The sequence below is a fragment of the Wyeomyia smithii genome, chromosome 1 (assembly GCF_029784165.1).
Source record: "Wyeomyia smithii strain HCP4-BCI-WySm-NY-G18 chromosome 1, ASM2978416v1, whole genome shotgun sequence".
Lineage (NCBI taxonomy): Eukaryota > Metazoa > Arthropoda > Insecta > Diptera > Culicidae > Wyeomyia > Wyeomyia smithii.
Window position 1 is genome coordinate 17,358,203 of NC_073694.1, and position 23,747 is coordinate 17,381,949.

Consider the following 23,747-nt stretch of genomic DNA (forward strand, 5'->3'; position numbering starts at 1 on the left):
CATGTCGGTGGAAGCCACCAGCAGTTTAAATGAACATGTCTGTAAATGTATGCACTTATCTTAGACACCGAAGCAGCATTCAGTGAGTCAAGCACGCCGCCGCGCTCGCACTCGAGCACAAACAAACCGTTTCCATGATTATAATTGCCGCTCTCTCGGCTCCTGCCTCTCAGCAGAACTTGCCATCGGCGACAAGCATATGTCCAGCGTAGCACTGAAGAAGAGGTTTAACTGCGATGAACTTTAGACACAATACACTCTTCGCATGAACACGAAAGCGTTTAAGAAATGTCACCAACACAACACTGCGCTATTAATACAGCCATTTTCAGAGCGATAAACTGTACAAGAAAACTGTATTAAAATTCTAATTCCTGAGTTTCTCTCACTCGTAATTCACTTTAAACATACTGTAATCAACGAGGGGTACCCTCGACTAAAACTATCACTTGAATTTCACAATTTTTCGCACTATGCACCACAATTAAATGCGATTATTGAAGACGCGATAAACAAAGCGTCTACACACTGCGGGCTTTCACTCTCCTCCAGAATTTCTTTTACGGTTAAATTTATGTAACAAAAACAACCTATTGTATGAGATACACTATTGAAAAATTGGTAAATAACATCGATTGTCTAAATCATACCGAGCAATCACTACCTCTTTTCTCAAGCCCAGCCGATATTAACGGATACAACCGATCTGACCTTGTAAATGATTTGTTGTTGTTTTACTCAAGGTCGCTCTCTGTTCCTCGTGTTATTTTACTTTTCTTTCCATTCCCTATTCATCTACGCTCCACCTTTTTTCCAAATGACTGACGAAACCTTGATATATGATATAAACCATTCGAACATTTCACCCCATCATTTTCATTCCAAAATTGTACCGGTATTATTCGCACCCCATCAAATTGAACTTCTCATTCGTTCATTGACCGGCAAAGTGGATGGTTCTTTCTCGAGCAGCAGAAGCGGGTGGTGGCAAATATTGGTTGCTATAGAAGCGCACACCATCGAATTAATTTTCTCATTCGTTCGTATGTATGGATTGCTACAGTACGTGTGTGGGTAGCTATAGCGAGTGTTTATCGAAGGTTTAGTATTTTCTCGTTAATTCATTACTTTATAACTTAATTGGAAATATTGAAACGCCTAGTCTTTATTCATCCGTGCTACGTGATCAGTCTACTGTAACCTGCCGTGTTTCATCAGCTTGACAATATCAGCGTGTTTGTATACTTCGTACAGCTCGTGATCCATGCCTCTGCGCCACACCCCATGTTCTAGTTTGCCACCGAGTATTGAACGCAGGATTCTACGCCTGAAGACCCTAAGCCGTAGAGCGCCACCGGGAGCGAAAATTTCGTACGGATCTGTAGGCTACGGGACCTAAGCTAGCTACGCAATCCGTAATAAACCCTATTCGCTGCCGCAATCCAGACCTCGCGGCTCACCTCATTGTCACATGTCACAAGAGTACCAAGATAAACAAATTCTCAAGACTTGCTTTCGACTGAATTATTGTTCGCAAAGGGTTTTTTTTCTCGGCTTTACAGTCATTTTGCGATTAAAACGGTTTCATTTCAATGCCCAACGTTTCAATGCTTTATTGAATCTTTATCTAGGGTTCTACAAAACGAAATGGTTAAACTTACATAATTACAAAAAATTACAGGCTTACAGAAACAGTCACAATCGCCAAAAAATTATATTCTTGCATGAATTCATTAGTCAGGAATTACAGTTAGAACAAACACACATTATTTGTCGAAATTACTTCTATGCTACCGGTACTACTGCTGGCTATGCCAACGGTAATTTTCTATGTTCTTATAGATGGGGCATACGAGTTCTTCCAACCAATCTGTAGGTCGTTGTTCCCTTAGGATAATCTGGTGAACTGCACTACACAGCCGCTCGCTCCCGACCTTGAAAAGTTCGGCCGGCAAGCCGTCCTTCCCAGCGACTTTGTAGTTCTCAGCTCTTTGCAAGCATTCTTCACTTCGTCCAATGTTGGTAAACACACAGCTTGTGCGTCCTCCACAATGTCCATCCTGTTCCCCTCGACCGTTCAACACCACTTCAAAACTTTGCTTTCAACGCCTGGCCACCAGCAATTTATCGGTAATTCAGATTCAATTCACGATTAGCTGCTACTAACGTGTTGGTGTAGGGCCGGCTCTTCTCTTCCGTCACCTCCAGACACTCAGCATCGAAACACCCACTACGCGCGGTTCCCGTTGTCATGCCTATCATTTCTCGCGCTGTTTCACTGATCGCATCACGGATGTGCTTCCACTGCTCATTCAGGTCCACTCCAGCTGGTTCATCGTCTGTCTATCATCTTTCCGAGTATACTCTGCAGCAACTCTTTCCACTGATAACCTCTGGAAGTCCAGACGTATCTTCCACGCCGATCTCAATTTAAATACGTTGGACAGCCGGACGCGAATCTTGTCTACCAATTGAAACGGTGTTTATCGGTAGCATTCGAAGAAGCACTACGGGTAATGAACCCAGTTGGAACAATTAGGACAGACCTACAGTGAGGAAGGTATCATGAATACAGTCCAGTGCTTTCTTTAAAAAAAAAAAACACCATATTGCACAGTAGATTCCTTGTCGCCTGGATTTTGGATACTTTGAAAAAAAAAAAAGTTAGACCTCATTTCTGGTGCCTATCTTATAAAAGCAAAGCTTACGTCTCGGAATTTGACCTATTATACACAGACTTCGCAGCCGACTGTTAGTGTACAGGACAATTGCGGGGGACAATAGCGCTACGATCCTACTGACACTAACAGTCTTTCCCGAGCCGGAATTCGAACATACAACAACTGGCTTGTTAGGCCAGCATCATGCCTCGAGACCAGCTGGTGCCTATCTTATAATCTTACCGAACAAGACATTATCGTAATCTAATGTAATTTCTGAACTATTTGAATCAATTGATAATGAAAAACGATTTCCTATAATCGAAAACCGCATAACTGATAAGCAGCATGGCTTCTTCAAGTGCCGCTTCTATTCAACTAACCACGAACAAATAATTAAATTCAACGGATGAAACTCAAATCTAGCCTCAAGAGGGAGGCTCTCACTAAGGACCTGTCTTTTTTATTTTGTACGTTAACGCTATTTATATTCTTGGTAATTCGTGCCGACGATATGAAACTATTTTTGAAAATAAGAAACGAAGAAGACATCAATGCGACCCAGGAAAAGAAACACTTTTCTACATAAAGTTCGTCAGAACTTAATGTAAAAAATGCAACCATTCTGTTGAAACCAAACCATATCATTCTGTTGAAACGAAACTGTAGAGAACTGTGAAAGAGTTAGATTTGAATTTATGTGATCAATTTAATGTTGAATACTTCCCAATGTTTATTATCATTATTATTAATATTTGTTTATTAGGGAGTGATTTTAACCCTTTGGTCATTCATCACTCTTCCCAATGTTTAACTTTTATAGTTGATCCAATGTTGTCCGCGATATTTAATGTAAAATTTTATTTAAAAAATAAACGAATACAATAGTATTTTTTAAATAAGAATTACAACGCGTCAACAACCGGTAGATAATTGAATTAAACTAATGTCCATATTTTTAGTTGATACATATTCTGAGAAGTACTTACCTTTTTTTGACGATTGGTATCCTCTCATTGGCCTAGCCTTTAATAAACTTTCTCGATTGTTCGTCATGGGACAAGCTAAGCCGCAAAAGAACGGGCATTCCTCTAGATGTTGATGCTTCTGTAATTGTTTCGAAATTACAACATATTAGTGTAAATAAAGATCATAATTTCTGTCTTGATTATTTTTTCTGCCTTTGACAGGGATCCTGATGAACGTTTGAAAAAGCATTTTGCAAAAGGCAATAAAAAGTAATTAAAAAGCTTTATTCAGCTTACCTGTTTGTTTTGAGTTGCCCAACATTTTGTTTTTATTGATCACTAATTATCGTATTTATATAATCAACGAGGAATTTCGTGCTATAGTTATAAAATATTAATTTGTCTTCTCCGCTTGGTATATCTATAAGCCCTCAGAACCATCCCTGCTCACTGATTGACACCATTTAGAAAGCTTCATAATTATGTTTCAGTTTTTTTTACTCTATCCGTTTCAAGGTCGACTTCTTCAGTTTCAGTCAGACTGCGTTTTCGTTGTTTCCTAGCCATGGAATCGGCAATCCATGGTTTAGTTATTCTTCAAAGCGTGTCGAGAAAATATTCACCGTCTAATAACGAAATATTCAGTGATTGGTATTAGTATAAAAAAATACACAAGAAACCTTCGACGCCAGTTCTCATTCCATAGCATAGCATAATTCGAATTCATGGGAAAGGCACCGTGATTGTCGAACAATCACAGCATTGCATGTATAAGCATCGATTTTTTATGACATAATCTCTTCTTGATCCCAACAACAGCACCTTCCATGCGTGTCAATTTTTTTCATCCGTCGCCTGCAGGTCTACAACGCTCACCCATTGATGCTGTGAGTGCACGAAGGATTATTTCTCCAAAAGAAAAAAATGAGGGCAATCATAACTTAAACTCCATCGTTGTTCAATTCATAGCTCTATAAAATGCCCAGCAGACATTTTTACGATAACGACCGCTGCAGTTAGCCATTTAATTAAACCACCCTGCGAAACGAGACCTTGAGTAATTTTGTGACGCTATAAGTGACCATTAAAAATATTCTCATAAACCTCTCTTCTGAGGTTTAAAGAATATAATCATAAAACTATCGGCATAGATACGTTTTCCTAATAGCGCAAATAAATGGCACCAATGTTTGCACACACTTCGCAAAGCACAATCAATCCGTTGTGCACGTGAACATCGGGGCAAAAAAAAACAATACCATTAACCTATTTAGAGCTGCTCAATGTGGCAGCAGCAGCGTCGCATCGCATACACCGGTTTTGTCTTCGAATTCGGTCCTATCATTACACACCTGATGCCACCTTGGTCGCCAGCCAGGCCATCTAAACTGGCGTGAAATTACTACACGATTCGCGGTAATTTACATGCACAGGGAGGACGCGATTTCGCAGTCTACCGAGTCCACCGCACCGGTTAAAATTATGTTGTGGTGCTTCTTTCACTCGATCGGTACATTTCATTTCGACTGCCCAACGCTGTTCAGGTCTTTCCGTATTTTTTTGCGACGACGTATGAATGGAGATTGAATAAATTCAGCGCGCATAGTCGATCGTGATGAGCATTGTCTTTGTCACTGCCGCTTTCAAGTTGTGATCTGATGAAATAGCATTCACTTGTCTGATGGAAACAAAAGCGCTCAGCGCTTGTTTTTTTCGTAGTCACCGTCGTGAAGCCAACTTGTTATGCGAATTAGTGCACAGTCGTTGTGGCTTCTACTTTCAGAGTAGGTTTCAAAATGGAACATTTTTGACCTCTCATATCAAGAGGATCGTCGTCGTCGTCGTCTTCGGTTGAGATGCTTGCTGAGTAGCAATTACATAAAACTGCCATAATGCCATCTGCGGATAAACAGGTTTAGCGTGTGCGGTACACTATACACTGGGGAGGGCACAGCTTTTTGTTTTCAGGATCGTTTCAGTGAGACATGAAGATATGTCCTACTTACCAGTCATATTGAGTTTCGGGGGGGAATAAATTTCGGCATGTAACAAACCGGAGTTTTCCGTTTTCGTCACTGGAACGGACCGGAACTAGCATGTTTATTCGGGGACTTCTGTTGCAGCAAACAAAAGAAAACTAAGCCTATAACTATCGCTAAATTTTCAGGTTTGGTTATCATTCAATTTGTCAGGGTATGTGTTCCATTGCCAGTAAAAATGTGTCCTCCTCTCCGGGCACCGTTCAGGATGACGGTGGAGGTGGAGGAGGCGGTGCACTCAATAGGTGAGCCGGTGGCATCCCTGGGGGCATGGGTGGCGGTTGGATGAATCCAGCGCCATTGCCGGCGGGAGACCATGTACCGGGTGGCATCAGTGGAGGTGGAGCCGAACCATTACTTCCACCCCATGAGCCGACCGGACCGGTACCGGGAGCAAGTGGCTGCTGTGATATCCCTGGAGGGGGTGGAGGATAACTTGAAGGGAAACGCGGTAGGGGAGCAGTTCCTGGTGGCAATAGCTCGGGGCTTCCGGGTGGGGGAGGTTGCTGGCCCCATGACATAAGAGGTGTAATTCCTGGCGGTGGCGGAGGCGGAGCAGGAAGGGCTGGCATCGCAGCTTGGTTCCACTGTTGTGCATGTTGAGGCGGTACTGGCGGCGCCGCTGGATGCTGCGGGGGAAGATGCGGTGTCTGCATCAGAGGACGTGGAGCCTGTCGGGGTTCGAAAAGCCCATACGACCGGGAAGGACCGGAACTTTGATGAGTGGTTTCCGGGGGAGGACCTTCTCCAAGCTCCGCCATCAAGCTCATGTACTCTTCGTCAATCTTGGTCTGATTATTGCTAGCTGGTGGACCACCTTGTCCTGGGCGTTTACTGCGGCAATCCTTTGCAATATGACCAGCTCCGCCGCAGGATGAACAGACAATGTTGTTAGTAATGTTGGGCTTATCTGGACATAGCCAACTCTTGTGCTCATTAGAACCACAGTTCGTACAACGGGGTCCGTCTGTCTCCCGCAGGGTTCCATTAAGCTGAGCCAATTCCCGTAACTGCATTCTTCGGAGATCATTATGCCCTTCCGGGACTTCAATGCCCTGTCGAATGACGTCTTTAATGCGATCGACAGCTTTTTTGACCGACTCCGGATTGCTCGCCGTGATGAATGCATGAAGAGGTTCATCCTCGCCGGGCAGAGGTTGTCCATCCTTACGACCAACTTTACCTTCCTTTACTGAACCTTTACCTCGAATTATAATCTTCGCACCGGTGTCTTTTTCCATTGCCTTCAGCGTGTTTCCTCTCGGACCAATCAACAAACCAACGAAATTAATATCCGGATGTTCTTCCTGCGGAATGAGCACCTTATCGCTAACACGAATCACCGGTGGTCTGTTTGAAAGACGATAATTAATTATACGATTTTTTGGTGAAAAAAAAAGCTCAACTCACTTGTAATCCGACGGTGGTTTAAACTCTGGATTCATACACTGCATGCGCTGGATTAGCTGATGGCGTTGTTCTTCCAACTTTTTCCGGGTACGGAATTCCCGAGTGTTCAACCTCTTGCCATCGCTGCTGTAGATCGGCTCCGGGGATGGAGACCTGCCGTTAGAAAACGAAACAAAAAAAAAAAACATTTTATTAAAAAACGCGAACTATAGACCAATAGTGTTGGACAAAATAAAAAAATTAACTATCATCTTATTATTATTAGCGTTCTTGATTATTCATTATTTGCTGGTGAAAGGAAAGTCATTAGAGTTTTAAAAAATTAGAAAAAGTCCTTGCGCGAGTAGAATATACATCAGTATCAGAGCCTGTTGAACGAACAACAATTTTATTTAAAACAATGCTGCTAAAGTTCCAGTAAATAAATTAAATTACGTCTTTAGCGAGGCTGTAAAACAAAACTTCATTATTTATTTTTTGCGTTTTTTTTATCGTAATTTCTCGTGCGAACCCGCAGCTGGGAAGAGAGAAAAAGAACCATTAATCATCGCTGTGTGTCTTTGGGGTCTCTTTTAGTTGTGGGGGGTTGATTAGGAAAAACGAGAGATAACTTGCGCGCGTTGAAGTTTTGCCGCTGATCATTTCCACATTTGCGTGCGTTTGTGTGTGCGTGTGAATGCCCCTGTTTCTGTCTTTTTTTTCTCCCTCTCTCATTCTCTACCTGTGACATTGCACTCTCTGCCGGCAGAGCGCATTCAGCGTACCACACAGGGTCCTACTTTCACCTACAGTGCGCTGGAAAAGCGGGCGCGACAGATCATCTCTGGTACCGCAGATGCATTTTGCATGAAAAGCGCCTAACAAAAGTATTTGAATTAGTCAACTGCCTCTTTCGCTAACTGGCTGCATAACGGTATGATTAATAGGAAAAGATTACTTCGGGGAGAGTGCCTCTCCCCAGATTGAGACGCCAGGTCGAATGGTAATACTCAACCCCGTTTGACAATGGTGACAGTGCCTATTAGGCCGACTCTTTTCTTCTCTTTTTCTATACGCTAGAAGCAAATAGTAATGATTAGTTTGTTCGGCCGGTTCGCAACCGGATCGCACTTTCAACGGCCAACGGTGATAACAACGGAACGGGGTCTCTGTTTGCGTATCCGTGGAAATGCTTCAAAAGAAGAATACATTAGTGTTTTCGGCGACTTTAATTACTAGTTGAGTGTTTAGCTTGTGACCAGCTACTCCCCGCTTTTTCTTAAATCGTCATTGAAGAGTGGGTAACAGATAATTTGCTATATTGATGTTTATCTTCCATAAAATTTCATGTTTCATTGAAGCCAAAAGTGAGGTCTAAAAAATCAAGTCAGCTTCCAACTTTTTTTGCACAGAAAGATAATTCAAAAAACTTGAAAACCCGAGTTCTATCCAATTCGAACGAATATATTTTTGTCAACTCTTCTAACAACTGTAATGTTTTTGAAGGGTACCTATCCCTTTTACTTTGGTGTTGGTAATCGTTACCAACAAAACCATTATTCGCAGTTTTAAACGTGCAGTAACTTCAAAAAATAGTATTGTTGAGCTATGACTAAGTAGATTACTATTTTTTATAAATTTCGACTAAGTAGATTACTATTTTTTATAAATTTCGACTAAATATATTACTATTTTTTATAAATTTTGCTAGCTTTTAGTTTTCCAGTGATGATACAAAATCCGCTCGTTTGTATTCATTGGCTTGCTTATTTCCGTGGTCGCAGGGCAATTGATGTTGACAATAGTAGGAGGTTTAATGTTTGATGATGTTTGTTTAATCAGAAACATAGCTCGAAGATCAAAAGTTATTATTTATGGATCTTGGGAGAAGTCCTTTGAAAACTTAGATCTTTGGCTCTATTACAGAAATCGAGTCAAATGAGAAAACAAATCCAAAACGATTATTCTGTCTGATGACAAACAGGAAGCAACTCTAGTAACGAACATCCGGGCTGCTCTCACTGATACAAGGGTATCAAATCCTACCCATAGCTTTCTCGGCATAACACAACCCTCTCTGAAAAGCTCATGAACATATCATTTACTTTGTTGACTCGTATAATTGGCTAGCGTAAACGTAAACGGAAATAGAAACAAATGTCAAACCTTTCGTCCGGATTCTGCGGTATCATCAGGTCCCCGGTGCGCAACTTTCGGCTGATTTCCTCGATTTGCAGTTGAACTGTCGACAACCGGTCAATGAAAAAAACAAGAGCAAAGAAGATTAGATCGAGGGTTAACCCCCCGATGTTAGATTATTACTGAATTTTTCTGCTCGGAGGAAAAAAATATTGACGATAATACAGGTGCTGAAAAAGAAACGTATCGTATGCGGAGCTCGGCGATGCTGGTTCTGTACTTACGACTGCAACCCATGCTTTACCGGTGAGAAGACCCTGCAGCAGCCTAGTTGACCTAAATGATGTTCCTGGAGGAATTGGGTACAATTTCACTTTTATCAGTTGAATTAGAAAACAAGTGCATAAATATTTCGTCTCGTTTTGAGCTCAAACGCAAGCAGACTTCCAGATGAAACGTGGTTTCCTGGTTCCGACGAACTCTTTTAAAGACCTACACTGTAACGAAAGAAGAAACTGGCTAACTTGGTAGGTGCACTCACCTAAATATGCTTCCTGTTGGTCTTGGCTCATCCCAGCCGGTAAAATAGTCGGCATTCCGGGGATAAAGGTTTTGTCGTGATCACCACCAGCCCAGCGGGATTTCTTTTTTCTACGGCGAGCATCAGCTTCGCTGCCACTATTGTTGCCGCTTCCACTGGGGCCATCTAAAACAATATTAATATTTATATTTGACTGAATTTTTGGTATTAAATGATAATCAAGCTCACCTCGGCCCAGATCCGACGACTGGCTGTTTTCGTTGTGCGCTTCCAGCAGAGCCTTCTGGGCTTGTATTTGCTGCTGCTGTTGCTGGATCTGCTGCTGCTGGCTGTAGCTGGTCAGCAGCTCGGCAAAGTTCTTCGCATTCGCTGCCGTCGACATCATCGATTCGATTACACTCTGGGTAAACTCCAGACCCTTGTAGTCGTAGGCGCTTTCCTTGTCGCGACTCTCTTCACGTGCACGATTGGAATCACGTTCCGAGGCCCGGCTACCTCCTCTATCATATCGGTCACGATCACGCTCCCGGGAGCGTCGGCGGTCACGGCTACGCGAACGGCTGCGGCGACGTCTATCGCGTGACCTGCTGCGACGCCGATGATGGTCACGCTCACGGTCCCTATCCCGGTCACGATCACGCTCGCGGTCCCTCTCTCTATCCCGATGCTTACTGCGGGATCGGGATCTGCAATATAAAAACCCTATAACATAAACAAAAACATGCACAACATAACCTGAAAACGGCGAAAGGTGAAATCCGAACAACAGTCACCGAATTAAGTTGGCAACACTGTCGGCAGTCGCCCATCCAGCGGACTTACCTCCTGCGATCACGGTCCTTGTCACGAGATTTACCGTGCGAATGGCTCGATTCTCCATCGCGATCTCGATCACGGTCTTTATCTTTATGTTTGGAAGTCATTTTTCGCTGGTTCGGATGCAGGATTACGCCGAAATTCACTACTTTTGCACAAACCCGCACGCTAGCTGATGACGCACCTAAAGCAGGAAAATTTTTGACAGTTAATTTTTCGGCTCTGGTACTACGCGCTGGGAAGCTTCGCTGGTGGTGTGGCTTATCTGCCAAAGTGGTAGCATGTGCTGGTACTACATGTTAAAAAAATTAAATGGAAATGTAACTATGTACTTTTCTAACATTGAGTGTTTGAATCTCCAAGCTGGTCTCGAGGTACGATGCTGGCCTAACAAGCCAGTCGTTGTATGTTCGAGTCCCGGCTCGGGAGAGACTGTTAGTGTCAGTGGGATCGTAGCGCTAGCCCCGCAATTGTCCTGTACACTTTAACAGTTGGCTGCGAAGTCTGTGTACAATAAATAGAAGGTCGAGTTCCGATACTGAATGTAGCACCAAGGCTTTGCTTTACTTTTCTAACATATTAACAAAATCGGTGATTACCACGTGAATAAATTTTCATCTGGAAACCTTTGGCAAGAAAAAAGATTTAGAATCGATGAAATTTTTGAAAAGAAAAATATATGCGAATGAATATTTTTTTGAAAAGAAAAATACATGCGAATGACTTTCCAATGTAAAAGCAAAGTAGTTTACGCGACTTGTTATTAGTTAGATTGCTGATTTCTACACGAGAGCTTGATGTCTAACCATAGCCAGATTAAGCGGGAGGGGAGGGGGTCCAGGGGTGCTTTATTAGCTTGAACCGAACTAGAGCTCATTTCGATTATCGTCTCAACTAGCTTTTTAAAAGTATATTCAATTTTCTGAACTAAATTTAGCAATTTTTTTTTTAGAAAAAAATTGAACCGGTTCGAGGAAAATTTAAATTTTTATTTTTATTTTCGATTTCTAATACCTTCGATGCGTTTATAGAACTTTTGTTTTTTCCCTTCCGGTCACTAAAAGTGAATTTTGGGTTATCAAAAGATTTTTTTTAAGTTTTTAGACCATATTTGCTTTTCGAGTTCTTCTGGATGTTAGATATTTTTCAGCATAAAGTTTTAAACGCTTGCTTTCAACTATTAAGAGACATTTTAAAGTTTTTTGAGATTATTTTGTAATAAATTTCCGATAGTTGGCCTTTTCCTGGCGCTGAATATTTTGGATTTTCCCGTTTTGCTGAGATGGTTTAAGTCAGTTTACCTCTCGGAGCATTTTCATGCTTTTTGAGGTTAATTTGTATTTGTTTTTTAATTTCTTTTCTAACTTAAAGAAAAGTTTTTATCATTCCTGCTTTTACAGAAACTTTCAACCATATTGAACTAGCTGTTGAATCCTCTTCGTTTTTGGTCTCTTCCTTGATTTCTTCGGGCGGTTTGAAACTTTATTAGAAATCAATAATTGTTTTGGCCATTTCATAGTTTCTCTATTGGTTTCGGGAATTTTGGCTTTTTTGTTTGGCCTTAAATTTTGTTTTAGAGTCATTTTAGAGTAAATTTTGGATTACAGTCAATTTTTTCACGCGAGGGATACATGCATCAAACCGCGTAAATTCAAAAATCCGCATGAAAAAATCACATCAATAAAGCTTCCTACGCCAGATCTCACCAATACAGGCTTAGTCGTGTATCCTTATAAAGTCGATTTGTTTTCAACCAAAAAATCCGCTGATATTCAATTTCGAAAAATATTTTACTTATGAATCCTAGTTTATTAGTGTTACCTGTTTTAACAAACTTTGTTTTAGTGGAAAAATAGATGAAATAGAACTAAAAATCGGCTTACAACTTGAATAAAAGTTCGGGGTAAGAGGAATTTTTTTGTTACCACCAGCGTGTTGATTATTTGCAACCAAAAATAAAACTTGTATTAGTGAAATCGACCATTAATACTAGCGCAGATAGGAAGGTCTATTCGAAACCCGCGTAAAGTAAACCACCAAGAAAACCTTTAGAAAAAAATCCGATCCACTCCACGACCAGTATTTAAAGGCGTTAAGTGCGGAGGGTTTTTTATTTATTTTATTCAATAAACGCATAGACGTTTTTGGTTCCAACCAGCGTTGTTTCGAAAAACCTCGTATTTTTTTTAATGACCGCGGTAGCGCTTAAAAAAATTCGCAGTAATTCGAAATTTCGCGTAAAAATTATAATTATTCGAAGAAAAACTTATTATTAGTCTGTTGGTTTCTTCTGGACTACAAAGGCGTTTACGAGTTATTTTGATTTGCTGGTTTGGAGAGAAGTTTTTCAATTTTTTTGCTACAACCAGTATGAGCTTATATTCCAAATCAACCAAAACATGAAAAATCCAGCATTATTGGAAATTATTTTTGTTCCTAGTCTATTCCAACTTCGGAACCATTTACAGCAAAATTTAAAATCAATTTCTGCTTTTCCCCTTTTCTGATCTTTTGATGCGTTTCTCAGCCCCCAGTCTGAATTTTTATGGGATTCTTTTCATTTATTGCTTCGCTGGTCTACACTAAAAATAATTCTCAAGGTCATACCAAATGCTCTTTACACATGAGCCGTTGCGGAACAAAGTGGTCTGAAGGCCATTTTTTTCGAAAATGAGTTTTTTTGCATATACCGCATCTACTCAAGAAGCTGAAGTTGGGAGATTAGGAAAATTTCGGAAAATCGAATTTTAAAGCTGATTTATTCCATGTTGAAAATTTGTCCGTAACAGAATGGCCGTTTTGTTTCGGAACAGAGTGGTCTATGTACATAAATCGATGTAATACTATCATGTAACATGTAGCATATTACATGTGATAAGGAACATGCCACTTGTTTTGTACATGTCACACGTGATATGTAACATGTTACACGTAATGTAACACGAAAAATGTAACATGTAAAATATTATGTAATATGTAATATCTTGTATTACATTTAATGTAACACGTGACATCTTACATGTGACATGCTATATGTATCATATAACATGTGACACTAGCCATTTCATACGATTTTCTTTGTCATTTACCGGGTTTGTGTACATACACCACTCTGCTCCGAAACGATTCGAGGATTCCAGTGAGTATATATATGAAGTCAGATTGGTCTATGTACATTGGTGAGATAAAATCACCGATTTCGCAAAGAAACTGTTAATTTTATGTATCCCAATGTTAAACCACTTCATAACCTTTATATTAGAACATTTTGTTTAAAAGAATCCGTTAAATAGAATTTTATTCAGAGATTTTTCGAAAATTGCTTCTCCTGAACGATTTGCTCGATGGCACATAGACCACTCTGGTTCGCACAGGCTCACATGAATGCCTACCCAACAAACAGTTTTGTTGATGTACAGCTTAATAAGCTATTATTAAGCGGATTTCGGCTGAACTATAGCTTAACAAAACAAAATTGTTTGTTAGGTATAACCGAACCCAAACATTTTAACACGTCGATTTTCAATTAAATTTACTCTATTGTAGCGTGTTTTGGCATTGTAATCTGAATATTTAGAGATTGATTTCAGTATGCATGACTTAGCAAACCGGAATGGAAAACACTTGATTTTGTGATGTGACTGTGAACCGCAAGTGTATTCCACGTAGATATGCAATGTTACATTTATTAGCACAGATGTAAGAGGAATCTACTTCGCAGCAACGTGTCCATTTTTTATAGTGTAGGTGTTTTTGACTGAATCTGAAATTATAATTATTCTCTTACTAACATTTAAAATATTAAATAAACCACATAAACAGTCGTTTTTCATTTTTTTTTTATACAAATGTCCTCGTGGACAAAGAGAAGGGGAACAGGGGTTTGTCAATATTCACGGTTGTCCAAAAGGGGGGAAGGGAGGTAAAAAATTTGTCCACGTGGAATGTGGACGGTCCCTCATTGAAATTTTGACAACTAAAAAAAAAACGCCAAGGTACTTGGCCCCCGGGCCCCACAATCCTAAATCCAGTACCTGTGTCTAACTGATTTTGAACTATGTATGAGAATAAAAGTACTACGGAGCTTTAATCTTGGTCTGTTTTAAATATTAATCATTCAAAGAAACGCTAAAGCTTTTGTGTAGGTGTAGGTAAACGATTTACGAGCTGCATATAAAAGTAAGTTTAAAGTAATCGTATGTTTTATATGATTACGATTAAAAAAAATTATTCATAAATAAAAATAACATTTAACGCTGTTATATTAAAGAAAAAATTAACAAAACCTTTGTAATTTGTTTTACCTGTTCTTTTTACATCGTTTCTTGTAAAAATGCACAGGTACCAAGATCTAGTACCTCTCTCCTACTATATAACTGAACCACTAATCGCACCCCTAACGGTACATAAACAGTAAAAGTGAAACGTCAAACGATGATTAATGTTTTGGGTAAGATTTTGATTGTGTCTCGGTCGCAGCCAAATTTTTTCTCTGTTTTTCTCACACGCTTTACGCCTCACCCAGACCAAACCGTGTGCATTCGCTTCGGTGTATAGCGTGATTATTTATGTTTTTCTCCTTATCAGTTTTTCTCCATACGTGTGAAGAATAAGAAAAGGAATTGAGCCGAAAAACGACTCATCATCTTCGTAGGTACATAATGCTTTTCCAACTAGTCAGCTTCGATCTTTTTCTCTTATCTAAGCATTTTTTTCCAGCGTGCTCATTGATCTCCTTTTCGGGCTCAGTCTAGCGGTGATGTCCCGGCATCACTGAAAGACACACAGAAAAACTAAGAGAAACGGTCCCGAACACGATGATAACTGATAAGGATTCGTCGTCGTCACACGAAGAAGCTCCTCTGCTAGTAACTGATAGTACGCTTAGTCGCCGAAAAGTTAAGCACGCTGCGCTAGGGTCGTATCATTAGTCTTAAGACGTACTCAGCCGGTTGCGGTCGTTTCGGTCTACGGTGGTCTCTCGATTCTAATCGACACGCGAAGGATAAGATTTTTGGGTAAAGTTAGTGTCACACCAGGAAGAACAGCAAGGACGAGACGCGATGGATGAGTTTGCCTTGTGTTGGAATAATTTCGCGGACAATATTGCCAGTGGTTTCCAGAACCTGTACGATCGGGGCGATCTGGTCGATGTAACGATCGCCTGTGACCGAAAGCTACTGAAGGCGCACAAGATCGTGCTGGCCATCTGCAGTCCGTACTTTCAGGAGATGTTCATGTCTAACCCGTGCAAGCATCCGATTAGTAAGTATAAGGTGTTTTAGAGTGTTTTAGGCTGCGTTTAAATTTAATTATGATGAGGTGGAAATATTGATTTCGTTTTGTTTGAGTGTGGCTGGGAGAAGGGGTAAGATGGAAGGTAAGAGCGGGCAGATACAACAACAGCGTTGTTACAGAACGGTTAAGCCTTGAAGTGGCAAATCGAGTATCGGGTCTTTATCGGGGCTGGCTTTATGGTGGTTTAGATAAGCCAATAGCGGTCAATTTCCAGCCCCGTAGATATTGTATCTTTGATAAGCACTCTTTTATCGGGTATTTTCGATCGGTCTGAGGATTATTACGCGCTCAATTTTGCTACCCACGGGAGTGCTTAGTGGACATGTTATTTCTGTACAGTACAATAGTGGCCAATTGGCGTAAAATCCCAACTTGTATGTGAACACGAGGACAGTTTTTTTTAATGAATAGAAAGATTTTTTTCGTCAATAGTTCGCATATATTATATCAAACATTCGAATTTTATTTGCAGTAATTTTCTTTTAGTGATTTTTCTTTGATCCATTCAGCCGTTGGCAGCCGTTTCTTTGATTTCAATAAAACTATGTGAACTTGTGTAATGAAACCTAACAAAAATGTTGACTTATTTTTAAATAACTAAACTCTGTTTTCTTCATAATTCAATAGCTTTAAATTTATTTATTTATTTAAATAAAAGAAAGAATTTTGCTAAAAATGCTTATTTCAAAAGATCTACAAAATTGAATGTAAATAAAATGTAAAATTTATCAAATTTTCATAAAATATTTTGACTATTTGAAAAAAATTACAGGAAGAAATATTAGCATTTTTAAGATAATTTAGCGACAAATCAGAAATTTGAAAAAAAATTGCTCTTGGAGAAAATTTAGTTTTTTTTAATGTAATTTTGATTTTTTCCTAATAATATAAAAATTGTTTATGCATTTCAAGATAGACATTTTGCATGAATAAATTTTAAATATTCATTAGGAAAACAGTTTCTTAACAACTTTTTTGTGTGAGATTTTGAACTTTTTTCTATAGGATATGCAAAATTTTGGTTGAAGAATGGACTACATGAAATTGTTCAAATTTTAACAAAACGTATCTGTACTAAAAAAAATGCATACTGATAAAAATTGATATTTAAAACTCAAAGGCTCTCTCAAAAACCAAGTTTAGAGAATTTTTAAAAATGCTATAGATAGTTTATATAATGTTCTAAAAGTCCATACATTGCGAAATGAGCACTATTACGAAAGAAAAGTTTTCTAAGCAACAATTCTTGTATAACGACACGAATTGCTTTGCTTTGCATTAATTTTTTTTCTTCGAAATGCTTGACTGTTTCCTCAGGGTTCTCTGATTTTTGACTAAATATCAAAAATCATGTTCCGGTAACCAAAATTAGATTAAAGTTAGACCCGATAAGTAATAAGGTTACCGATTGCATTATATGTCATTTGAATCATCATAATTACATTCAGATTTTTTTTTGAAGAAAACATCTTAAATTGGGCACTCCGAAGTAACTTTCTCATGGAAAACTATTGCTTGTGAATCGATAGTAAAACATTGTTACCTCATGTGGTTACATAACAAAACATAATTTACTTGAGATCTCCTAAGCTGATGACGCATACCTCAACCCGGAGGATCAGTATCTGGCGATCCTTTGTCTGCTGTTTCGCATGATTCATCCGAACAAACTCGATAAACCCTCCTCGAAGCCCCGAAGGTCTAACACACCGCAAGAAAGTCACAGCTTAGCCTGCTATTATCACCTTTCGCTTTGTGCACCCGGACCGTGCCGTTTCGGAGCGGAAGGTTTCAAAGATAAAAACCACAGGCTAGTAATCAAATTTCAAGTGGCTCGATAGAACGATATCGACAACCGATAAGCGCGGACAATATTGTCGAACACGAGTTACAGCTAACGAAAGGGGCAAACAGCCGAGAGCAAACCCGATACATGTTATCATGTTATCAGACTAGTGTATTACAAAATTTATGCATTTACGACATTGTCTCGAACATTGTGCGTAACAGGGTTGACACCTGTCAAAACCCGCCCAGTATCGCTTTGACTAGATAAAAAAAATGAACAATTGAATGGAACATTGTTCGGCGATAAATGAAACTTTTACTGCTCGTATTGGTCTCAAAATTGATACTATTCTATCCATATGTCAACAGCCGGCCCAAAAGGCGATGCTTCGGAGAGCGTTTATCTAATCGTTGCTTATCGTCGCTTCGATACTTGAATTGCGCTATTCATCGATATCGTAGAAGGTTCAGGCTATTTTTGGGTTTTCCCCGACTCTACCAAGAAGATTTTGACGATTATGATTTTCTCGACAGTCTGAGTACACATTAAAATTAAAATTCTAAAATCGATTTTTCTGCTCTCCATTTTACAGTCGTACTAAAGGACGTATCCGTAAACGTCATGCAGGAGCTGCTGCAGTTCATGTACCAAGGAGAGGTAAACGTTAAGCATACCGAGCTGCAAAGCTTCATGAAAATTGCCGAGACGCTTCAGATAAAGGGACTGACAGCGTCACACAAAAACGATCGCAGCTCAACTCCTCAATCCCAACCCGCACCCGCGCATAGCAACAACAATAACAACAACAACAACAACCAAATCGGTAGCTTGAATCGCCATGCTCTGAAAGATCTGGCAAGTGGGCCATCCACCAGCCAGTTGGATCCGTCAAAGCTAAACTCATACCTTGCGGCCGCAGCGAAGGAAAGTCTCAAACGGGCAGCGGATGGTTCGTTTTCCTCCGCTACCGACCCATCCTACCCAATCCACTACCCAAAGAAGGCACTCAAACGTTCCACGGACAGCATAGACCAGGAGAGCAACTCGGACTGCATGGATAATCTCAGCTCGGACGAGGTCTTCATCGCAACCTCCCCGCAAATCTCGATGATCGAACATTCCTCCACGCCGTCGCGACAGTTCGATCTGTCCACTGTGAAACGCGAGAACGCTAGCGATTCTTTCTCCTCGCCGCGGCACAGCCCGACGAATCTGGCTACATCGGCGGCTGCTATGGGCGCATCAGCCGCTGCAGTAGCGGCCGGCATGAAACTGGGGTTTGCCAGTACTCCGACGCACCACCCCGCCCTGCATCCAATGTTCGGGGCCTTCGAGCATAACAGCAGCAGCTTTAGCGGTATGGCCAGCAGCCTAGCTGCGTCAATTGGAGCGGCCAGCGGTAGCGGTAACAACAGTACAGCCGGCGGGGCCAGTGGAAAGGGATCGATCGACTATGCGAACTCTGACTACTCGCAGGACTTTAGTAAGGGGATTCCCGGACACATGGACATACCGGCTGGTGAGTTGTTTTTTTTTACTCTTTTTTATGTTCTTCAGCTTAAGTAGCACGCTTCGAATTAAGTAGGGAGTATTTATTGTATCTGCTTTCTCGTTTACATATGTTTTAATGCTTTTACAGTTGTTTATAGTATAGTATTATTTGATATTTCTTTGAAAAGTCTGTGTACCTATAGCTTGGTAATTCTCGCATTCTTTGATTAGTTCGAACGGTGATATTTTTACAGCGGTACGAGCCATACCGCTGAATATAAGTCGAATGCGTTGATGATTTTTCAAGTCAACCACACCACACTGAATTGGCCTTTTAATTTCAGAAGTACTTCCGGATGTGCCCACGTGTTATATATTTCAAATAACGTTGGAATTTCTAAAAAAATCATTTTTCTCTCGATAGATTTAAACTGAGCAATGTTTAAATACTAAGTCACCGTAACGAAGCTCGGATGATAGAGGAATCTTTTCCACTCGGATTTCTCCAGTAGAGCAGCAAGTACGTGTTGACCTGTTCACCCGGTCTCTCTCTCTCCCCCGGGCATACACTTGTTATGATATTGAGGCAAAATGCTTCCATAAACGATGTGAGCAAACAACAACGTTTTCGATCCTCTAGCGGTAATCATAAACATCCCGCGATCGAGCATCGAACGGCACAGCAGCAGCAGCGCCGTTACGGCCGGAGCGCGCAAGAGAGAAGGATAAACGACGGTGCACGCGTGGGGAAAAGAAACAACCGACCGCATGCACGGGTCACGCTGCCGGGAGCCGATAATCGATAGTCCACGTTGACGGTGGCGAGGGGATTATACGAGATGTTGGTTGCTCTTACAGGAATGGGATGCAGAGCAAATATAGACAGGGAGGGCCAAACGAGGTACCGACGCGAATGTTATCGGCTGGACGAAAACTAGAAGAGGGTAAAACGAGCTGAAATCTAAGACGCGCAAGCCCCGGAGATTGAGCTTGCTTTGTAGAGACACAGCCCGTTATCAATGGAATTAGTTTAGTACTATATGGAGAACAGTTGGAGAGATGTGTATGATCTTGCACGGTATTTGAACAGACACCGAGTGCAAAGTTCAGATAAGTGGAGCGAAACGATCTTCGCTTCGTATTGATCTTGTTGCCTGCTCGTTTATCGCTTATAATGCTTATCGATTGTTGAACAAATGGAGGCCGTCTCTTTGTACGGAGTCCCTTCCGTAAGGTCTATGCGTATTTTTCCTCCAATGGTAGTGCATTTATCTGGGAATATTGCTCACACAGTGTGAGGTTATCATCGGGGGAATAATTTCAGAAATTTCAGAGGAATTGAACTCTTCAACACTTGGTGAAGAAAGGTTCTTATCTGTTAATAAACAAGCGTGAGATATGACGCAATGTTTACCAGTAATTGTTTCGTCGGTCAGCAATTGAATCCAGTTTTAATCCTGATCAGAACTGTTGGATTTTACGAAGACGAAAGTATTCTGGTAACAAAATAGAGATTTGGTTATGGCAATGAAAACCTTCTTCACCGTTTTACCATTTACTGAATTAGTTTCAATTCTCAAGGTTTTTTTTGAAAAACAATTTAAAAATTACGTAACGTCTAGAATGATGTGACCTACTTCTCGGCTTAGAACGTTGCACCACGGAAGTCGTCGTCGTCCATAAGGGTAACTCGAGCAGCTTATCTTCCGAGCGTTAATACGTTAAACCGACAAGCAGAAAAGAGTCTGAGTTTCTTATCAGAACACAGCCCCGTAATTGAGATGATGTGGACATTTAGAAATTATACCGACAAAATAAGTACAGATAGCGTCTAGAGAGCGATCATTTTTACGTTTTTTCGTCAATCGACTGTGGCGACTGCTGCTACTGTTGCCGCAGCGAGCGGTGGCGGCAGTGACGACTCCGGTTTTCGGGGCTGATAAAAGAATGATCTCAGCCCCCGGTCTGTCGGTGTCATGCTCCCGGTAAATGATCGCCGATCCGAACGTGGACGCCGGAAGCCGGACGGGGCGGACACGAAAGGCATTGAATTCGACTTTGGGCGGGCGCGCAAGTTATTATCGCGCGGAGAGAAACATAAATGTTGTTTTTTTCTCCGCGTGATGTTTACAAATTTTATGAACGCAACCAGTTTAGTGATAATATATAATATATTTTCTCGCGGTTGCACTGCTCCTCGAGAGCCAACCGAGTCAACCGTTGATGAGCAGGATGAAACGAATCGACTTCGGTCGAGTATAGATAGCAACGGCGAATGGAGGCAATTATAATTGAATTGTTGCTCGACTTATCGCGTTCGAGTTGAAGGGTTTATCGGAACGTCTTAAGGTTTATCCTTTATCGCCCACTTATCGGCACATTTGCTACGGGTTTTCAACGAGTTTAATGGCTACGGAATGTGATAAATAGGAGATACTCTTAGCGATAAGCGGGCTGTCGATTAGCAGTCATCGTTTTAAAAATTTTGCTTCTTTATTCAACTGATTTCTGTAGCTTATCTGTTTTGAAACAGTTCGGTGTGTTTGTAGTTTCTTTCCTTTGCTGTTATTATTTCCAATGCACTAACTTGCACCTTAGCTAGCTGCTGCACTAAACACACGATTGGCACTATTTTGTTTTTGATTGCAAAAAAGTTGCCAGCTAACTGAGCCCAATTTTCTCGCAGGTCCAAGCGTAACGATGCTCTCGTCAACCTCGTTGCTCCACAACAGTTGTATCTTTAACCGAAACAATACAGTGGCCACTCAGCAGGGCCTTAAGACGTACTGGCTATGTAAATCGTACCGCGTTTCGATGTGCCGTGCGCGCTGCATAACCCACCACGGCCAGGTGATTTCATCCACCGGAGTTCACAATCACCCCCCGCACATGAAAGGACCAAATGAGTTCCCTCAACAGCCAGTTCAGCCTACGCCACCGCCACCACTTCCTCCACCAAACATTGGTCCGCCACCTCCTCACCATAGTCATCTGAATCACCATCCGCAGCATCACATGAATGGACCACAGATTATAGCAGTTAACGGTGGTTATGATCCTAGTCAAAACCCTCGCATACAACCTCCCAGTTCACTCCACCAAACCAATCTGATGGGACCGCCACTGCAAGACCATCAATATCCCCACCACCAACCGCAGCCTCCCTACACAAACGATTTTCCTCCTAATCCCCCGCCTCAACAGTCCTACATTTCCGGAACTCCCATGCCTCCGCCTGATATCTCGCAACCCCAGCCACCGGCTCAGCCTCCAGCGCCCACCGAAAGTAGCAACTTTCAAACGGATGCCATCGACATCAAGCTGACCCAGCTCCAACCGTCGATGACAAGTAGCTCCACTAGCGGCTGTACTACGGATACGGTTACTCAATCTTCCGCTCTGCTTGGTGACACGGTCACTGACAGCATGCTGTTGCCGCCACCGCCTCAGCCACCCACAGCCACACTATCCGATGATCAAGCGTCTCAGCAACACCAACTGCAACTTAAAACGGAACAACTTTCCTAAGGACATTCAATTTAAAAAAAGCGTGATATTGACATACTTAAATAAATCGTTTCAAATCTAACTGCTCTCCTTTATCTCTACGATACAACGATTTTTTACAAAAAAAAAAAAACCTATTCTCAACAATTTCCACCTCTTCATTTTAGTTGCGCCCGGCGAAAAATGGTTCCAGGGTCGGTTGCAGTTCATGCTGAGCCAGCGCGGCAAGCCGCTGCTCGTGCACGACGGCCACTCGTTCGGCATCCAGTACATCCGCAAGGACAAAAAGTACTGGCAGTGCAATCTGTCGCGCAAGTACAACTGCAAGGCGCGCGTCACGACGACCGACACCGGCGACATCATCGTCACGAACAACGAACATTGCCACACCGAGATCCGGCAGCACCTGCGCAAGGACTACAAATCGATGAAACAGCTGAACGCCAGCCTGGCGGCGCTGAGGGCCCGACAGCAGCAAGAGCACGATGCACTCGGACTGGGGCTTACGATCGGAGGAATGGATGTCGTTACGGCAGCTACTGCTGCCGCGGTAGCAGCAGCTGCGGCTGCTTCTTCGTCACCCGGCCCTAACACTGGGAACACCTCCCTTGGAATGGGTGGCAGCAATAGTGGCAACAGCACCGCTGCTAATGGTTGCAGTAATAACAATAGCATTAATGCCATCATTCCACTGCTTCAGCATCAACAACAGCAACAGGAACAGGAAACTAGTCTAAATCTGTCCACCTCTTCAAACTGGCAGCTCAAGAAGGAACCACTCGCGGGAAATGAATAACCAAAGATTCAACAACATTTTTCATTTACAATGTTCAGCTATTACCGGACGGATTGCTTACATGACCAAAGTTTAGCGGTACTTAGGGTGTTTTTATATATGTAGATTTTTTTCTAGAATGTCGCCCTTTTTCATAAAGATTTTTTAAAATGCTCAATGATTTCCACAGCAATGTTAGTTTTATGTTTTTGAAATGAGAATAGTTTAAGTTGTATTGACGAACCAAATTGGCAGCAAAGAGAATGTTTTTGAGTTTTCTGTTGATTTTTACGAACTAAAATTATGGAGATTAAATCAAGATTATTTTAATGTAA

General features: G+C 41.4%; 2 protein-coding genes across 3 annotated transcripts; one reads left to right on the top strand and one right to left on the bottom strand.

Moving 5' to 3' along the window:
* Nucleotides 1–5,694: 5,694 nt before the first annotated feature.
* Nucleotides 5,695–10,750, bottom strand: LOC129734104 (splicing factor 1). The gene is made up of 6 exons (XM_055695838.1): nt 10,559–10,750; nt 9,965–10,422; nt 9,737–9,901; nt 9,223–9,298; nt 7,078–7,230; nt 5,695–7,017 (listed from the first exon to the last, which is right to left on the bottom strand). Exons 1-6 carry the CDS (start codon nt 10,657–10,659, stop codon nt 5,871–5,873), a joined length of 2,100 nt encoding a protein of 699 aa, XP_055551813.1. The 5' UTR covers nt 10,660–10,750; the 3' UTR covers nt 5,695–5,870.
* A 4,243-nt stretch (nt 10,751–14,993) lies between these two features.
* On the top strand, nt 14,994–23,747 carry LOC129717531 (broad-complex core protein isoforms 1/2/3/4/5). 2 transcript variants are annotated; one of them, XM_055667499.1, is made up of 4 exons: nt 14,994–15,206; nt 15,272–15,817; nt 18,232–19,158; nt 22,805–23,747. In XM_055667499.1, exons 2-4 carry the CDS (start codon nt 15,616–15,618, stop codon nt 23,431–23,433), a joined length of 1,758 nt encoding a protein of 585 aa, XP_055523474.1. In that variant the 5' UTR covers nt 14,994–15,206; nt 15,272–15,615; the 3' UTR covers nt 23,434–23,747. The 2 variants fall into 2 exon arrangements, with proteins under 2 accessions (XP_055523474.1, XP_055523473.1); XM_055667498.1 differs by lacking the exon at nt 22,805–23,747 and adding an exon at nt 21,817–22,798.

Excerpts from the sequence above, each read along its gene's own strand:
- LOC129717531 (XM_055667498.1), top strand. The coding sequence starts at position 15,616 with ATGGATGAGTTTGCCTTGTGTTGGAATAATTTCGCGGACAATATTGCC. Across the intron at positions 15,818-18,231 it reads CCCGTGCAAGCATCCGATTA|TCGTACTAAAGGACGTATCC; the intron begins GTAAGTATAAGG and ends TCCATTTTACAG. Across the intron at positions 19,159-21,816 it reads ACACATGGACATACCGGCTG|GTCCAAGCGTAACGATGCTC; the intron begins GTGAGTTGTTTT and ends ATTTTCTCGCAG.
- LOC129734104 (XM_055695838.1), bottom strand. The coding sequence starts at position 10,659 with ATGACTTCCAAACATAAAGATAAAGACCGTGATCGAGATCGCGATGGA. Across the intron at positions 9,902-9,964 it reads GTCGTCGGATCTGGGCCGAG|ATGGCCCCAGTGGAAGCGGC; the intron begins GTGAGCTTGATT and ends ATATTGTTTTAG. Across the intron at positions 9,299-9,736 it reads CCAACAGGAAGCATATTTAG|TTCAACTGCAAATCGAGGAA; the intron begins GTGAGTGCACCT and ends GGTTGTCGACAG.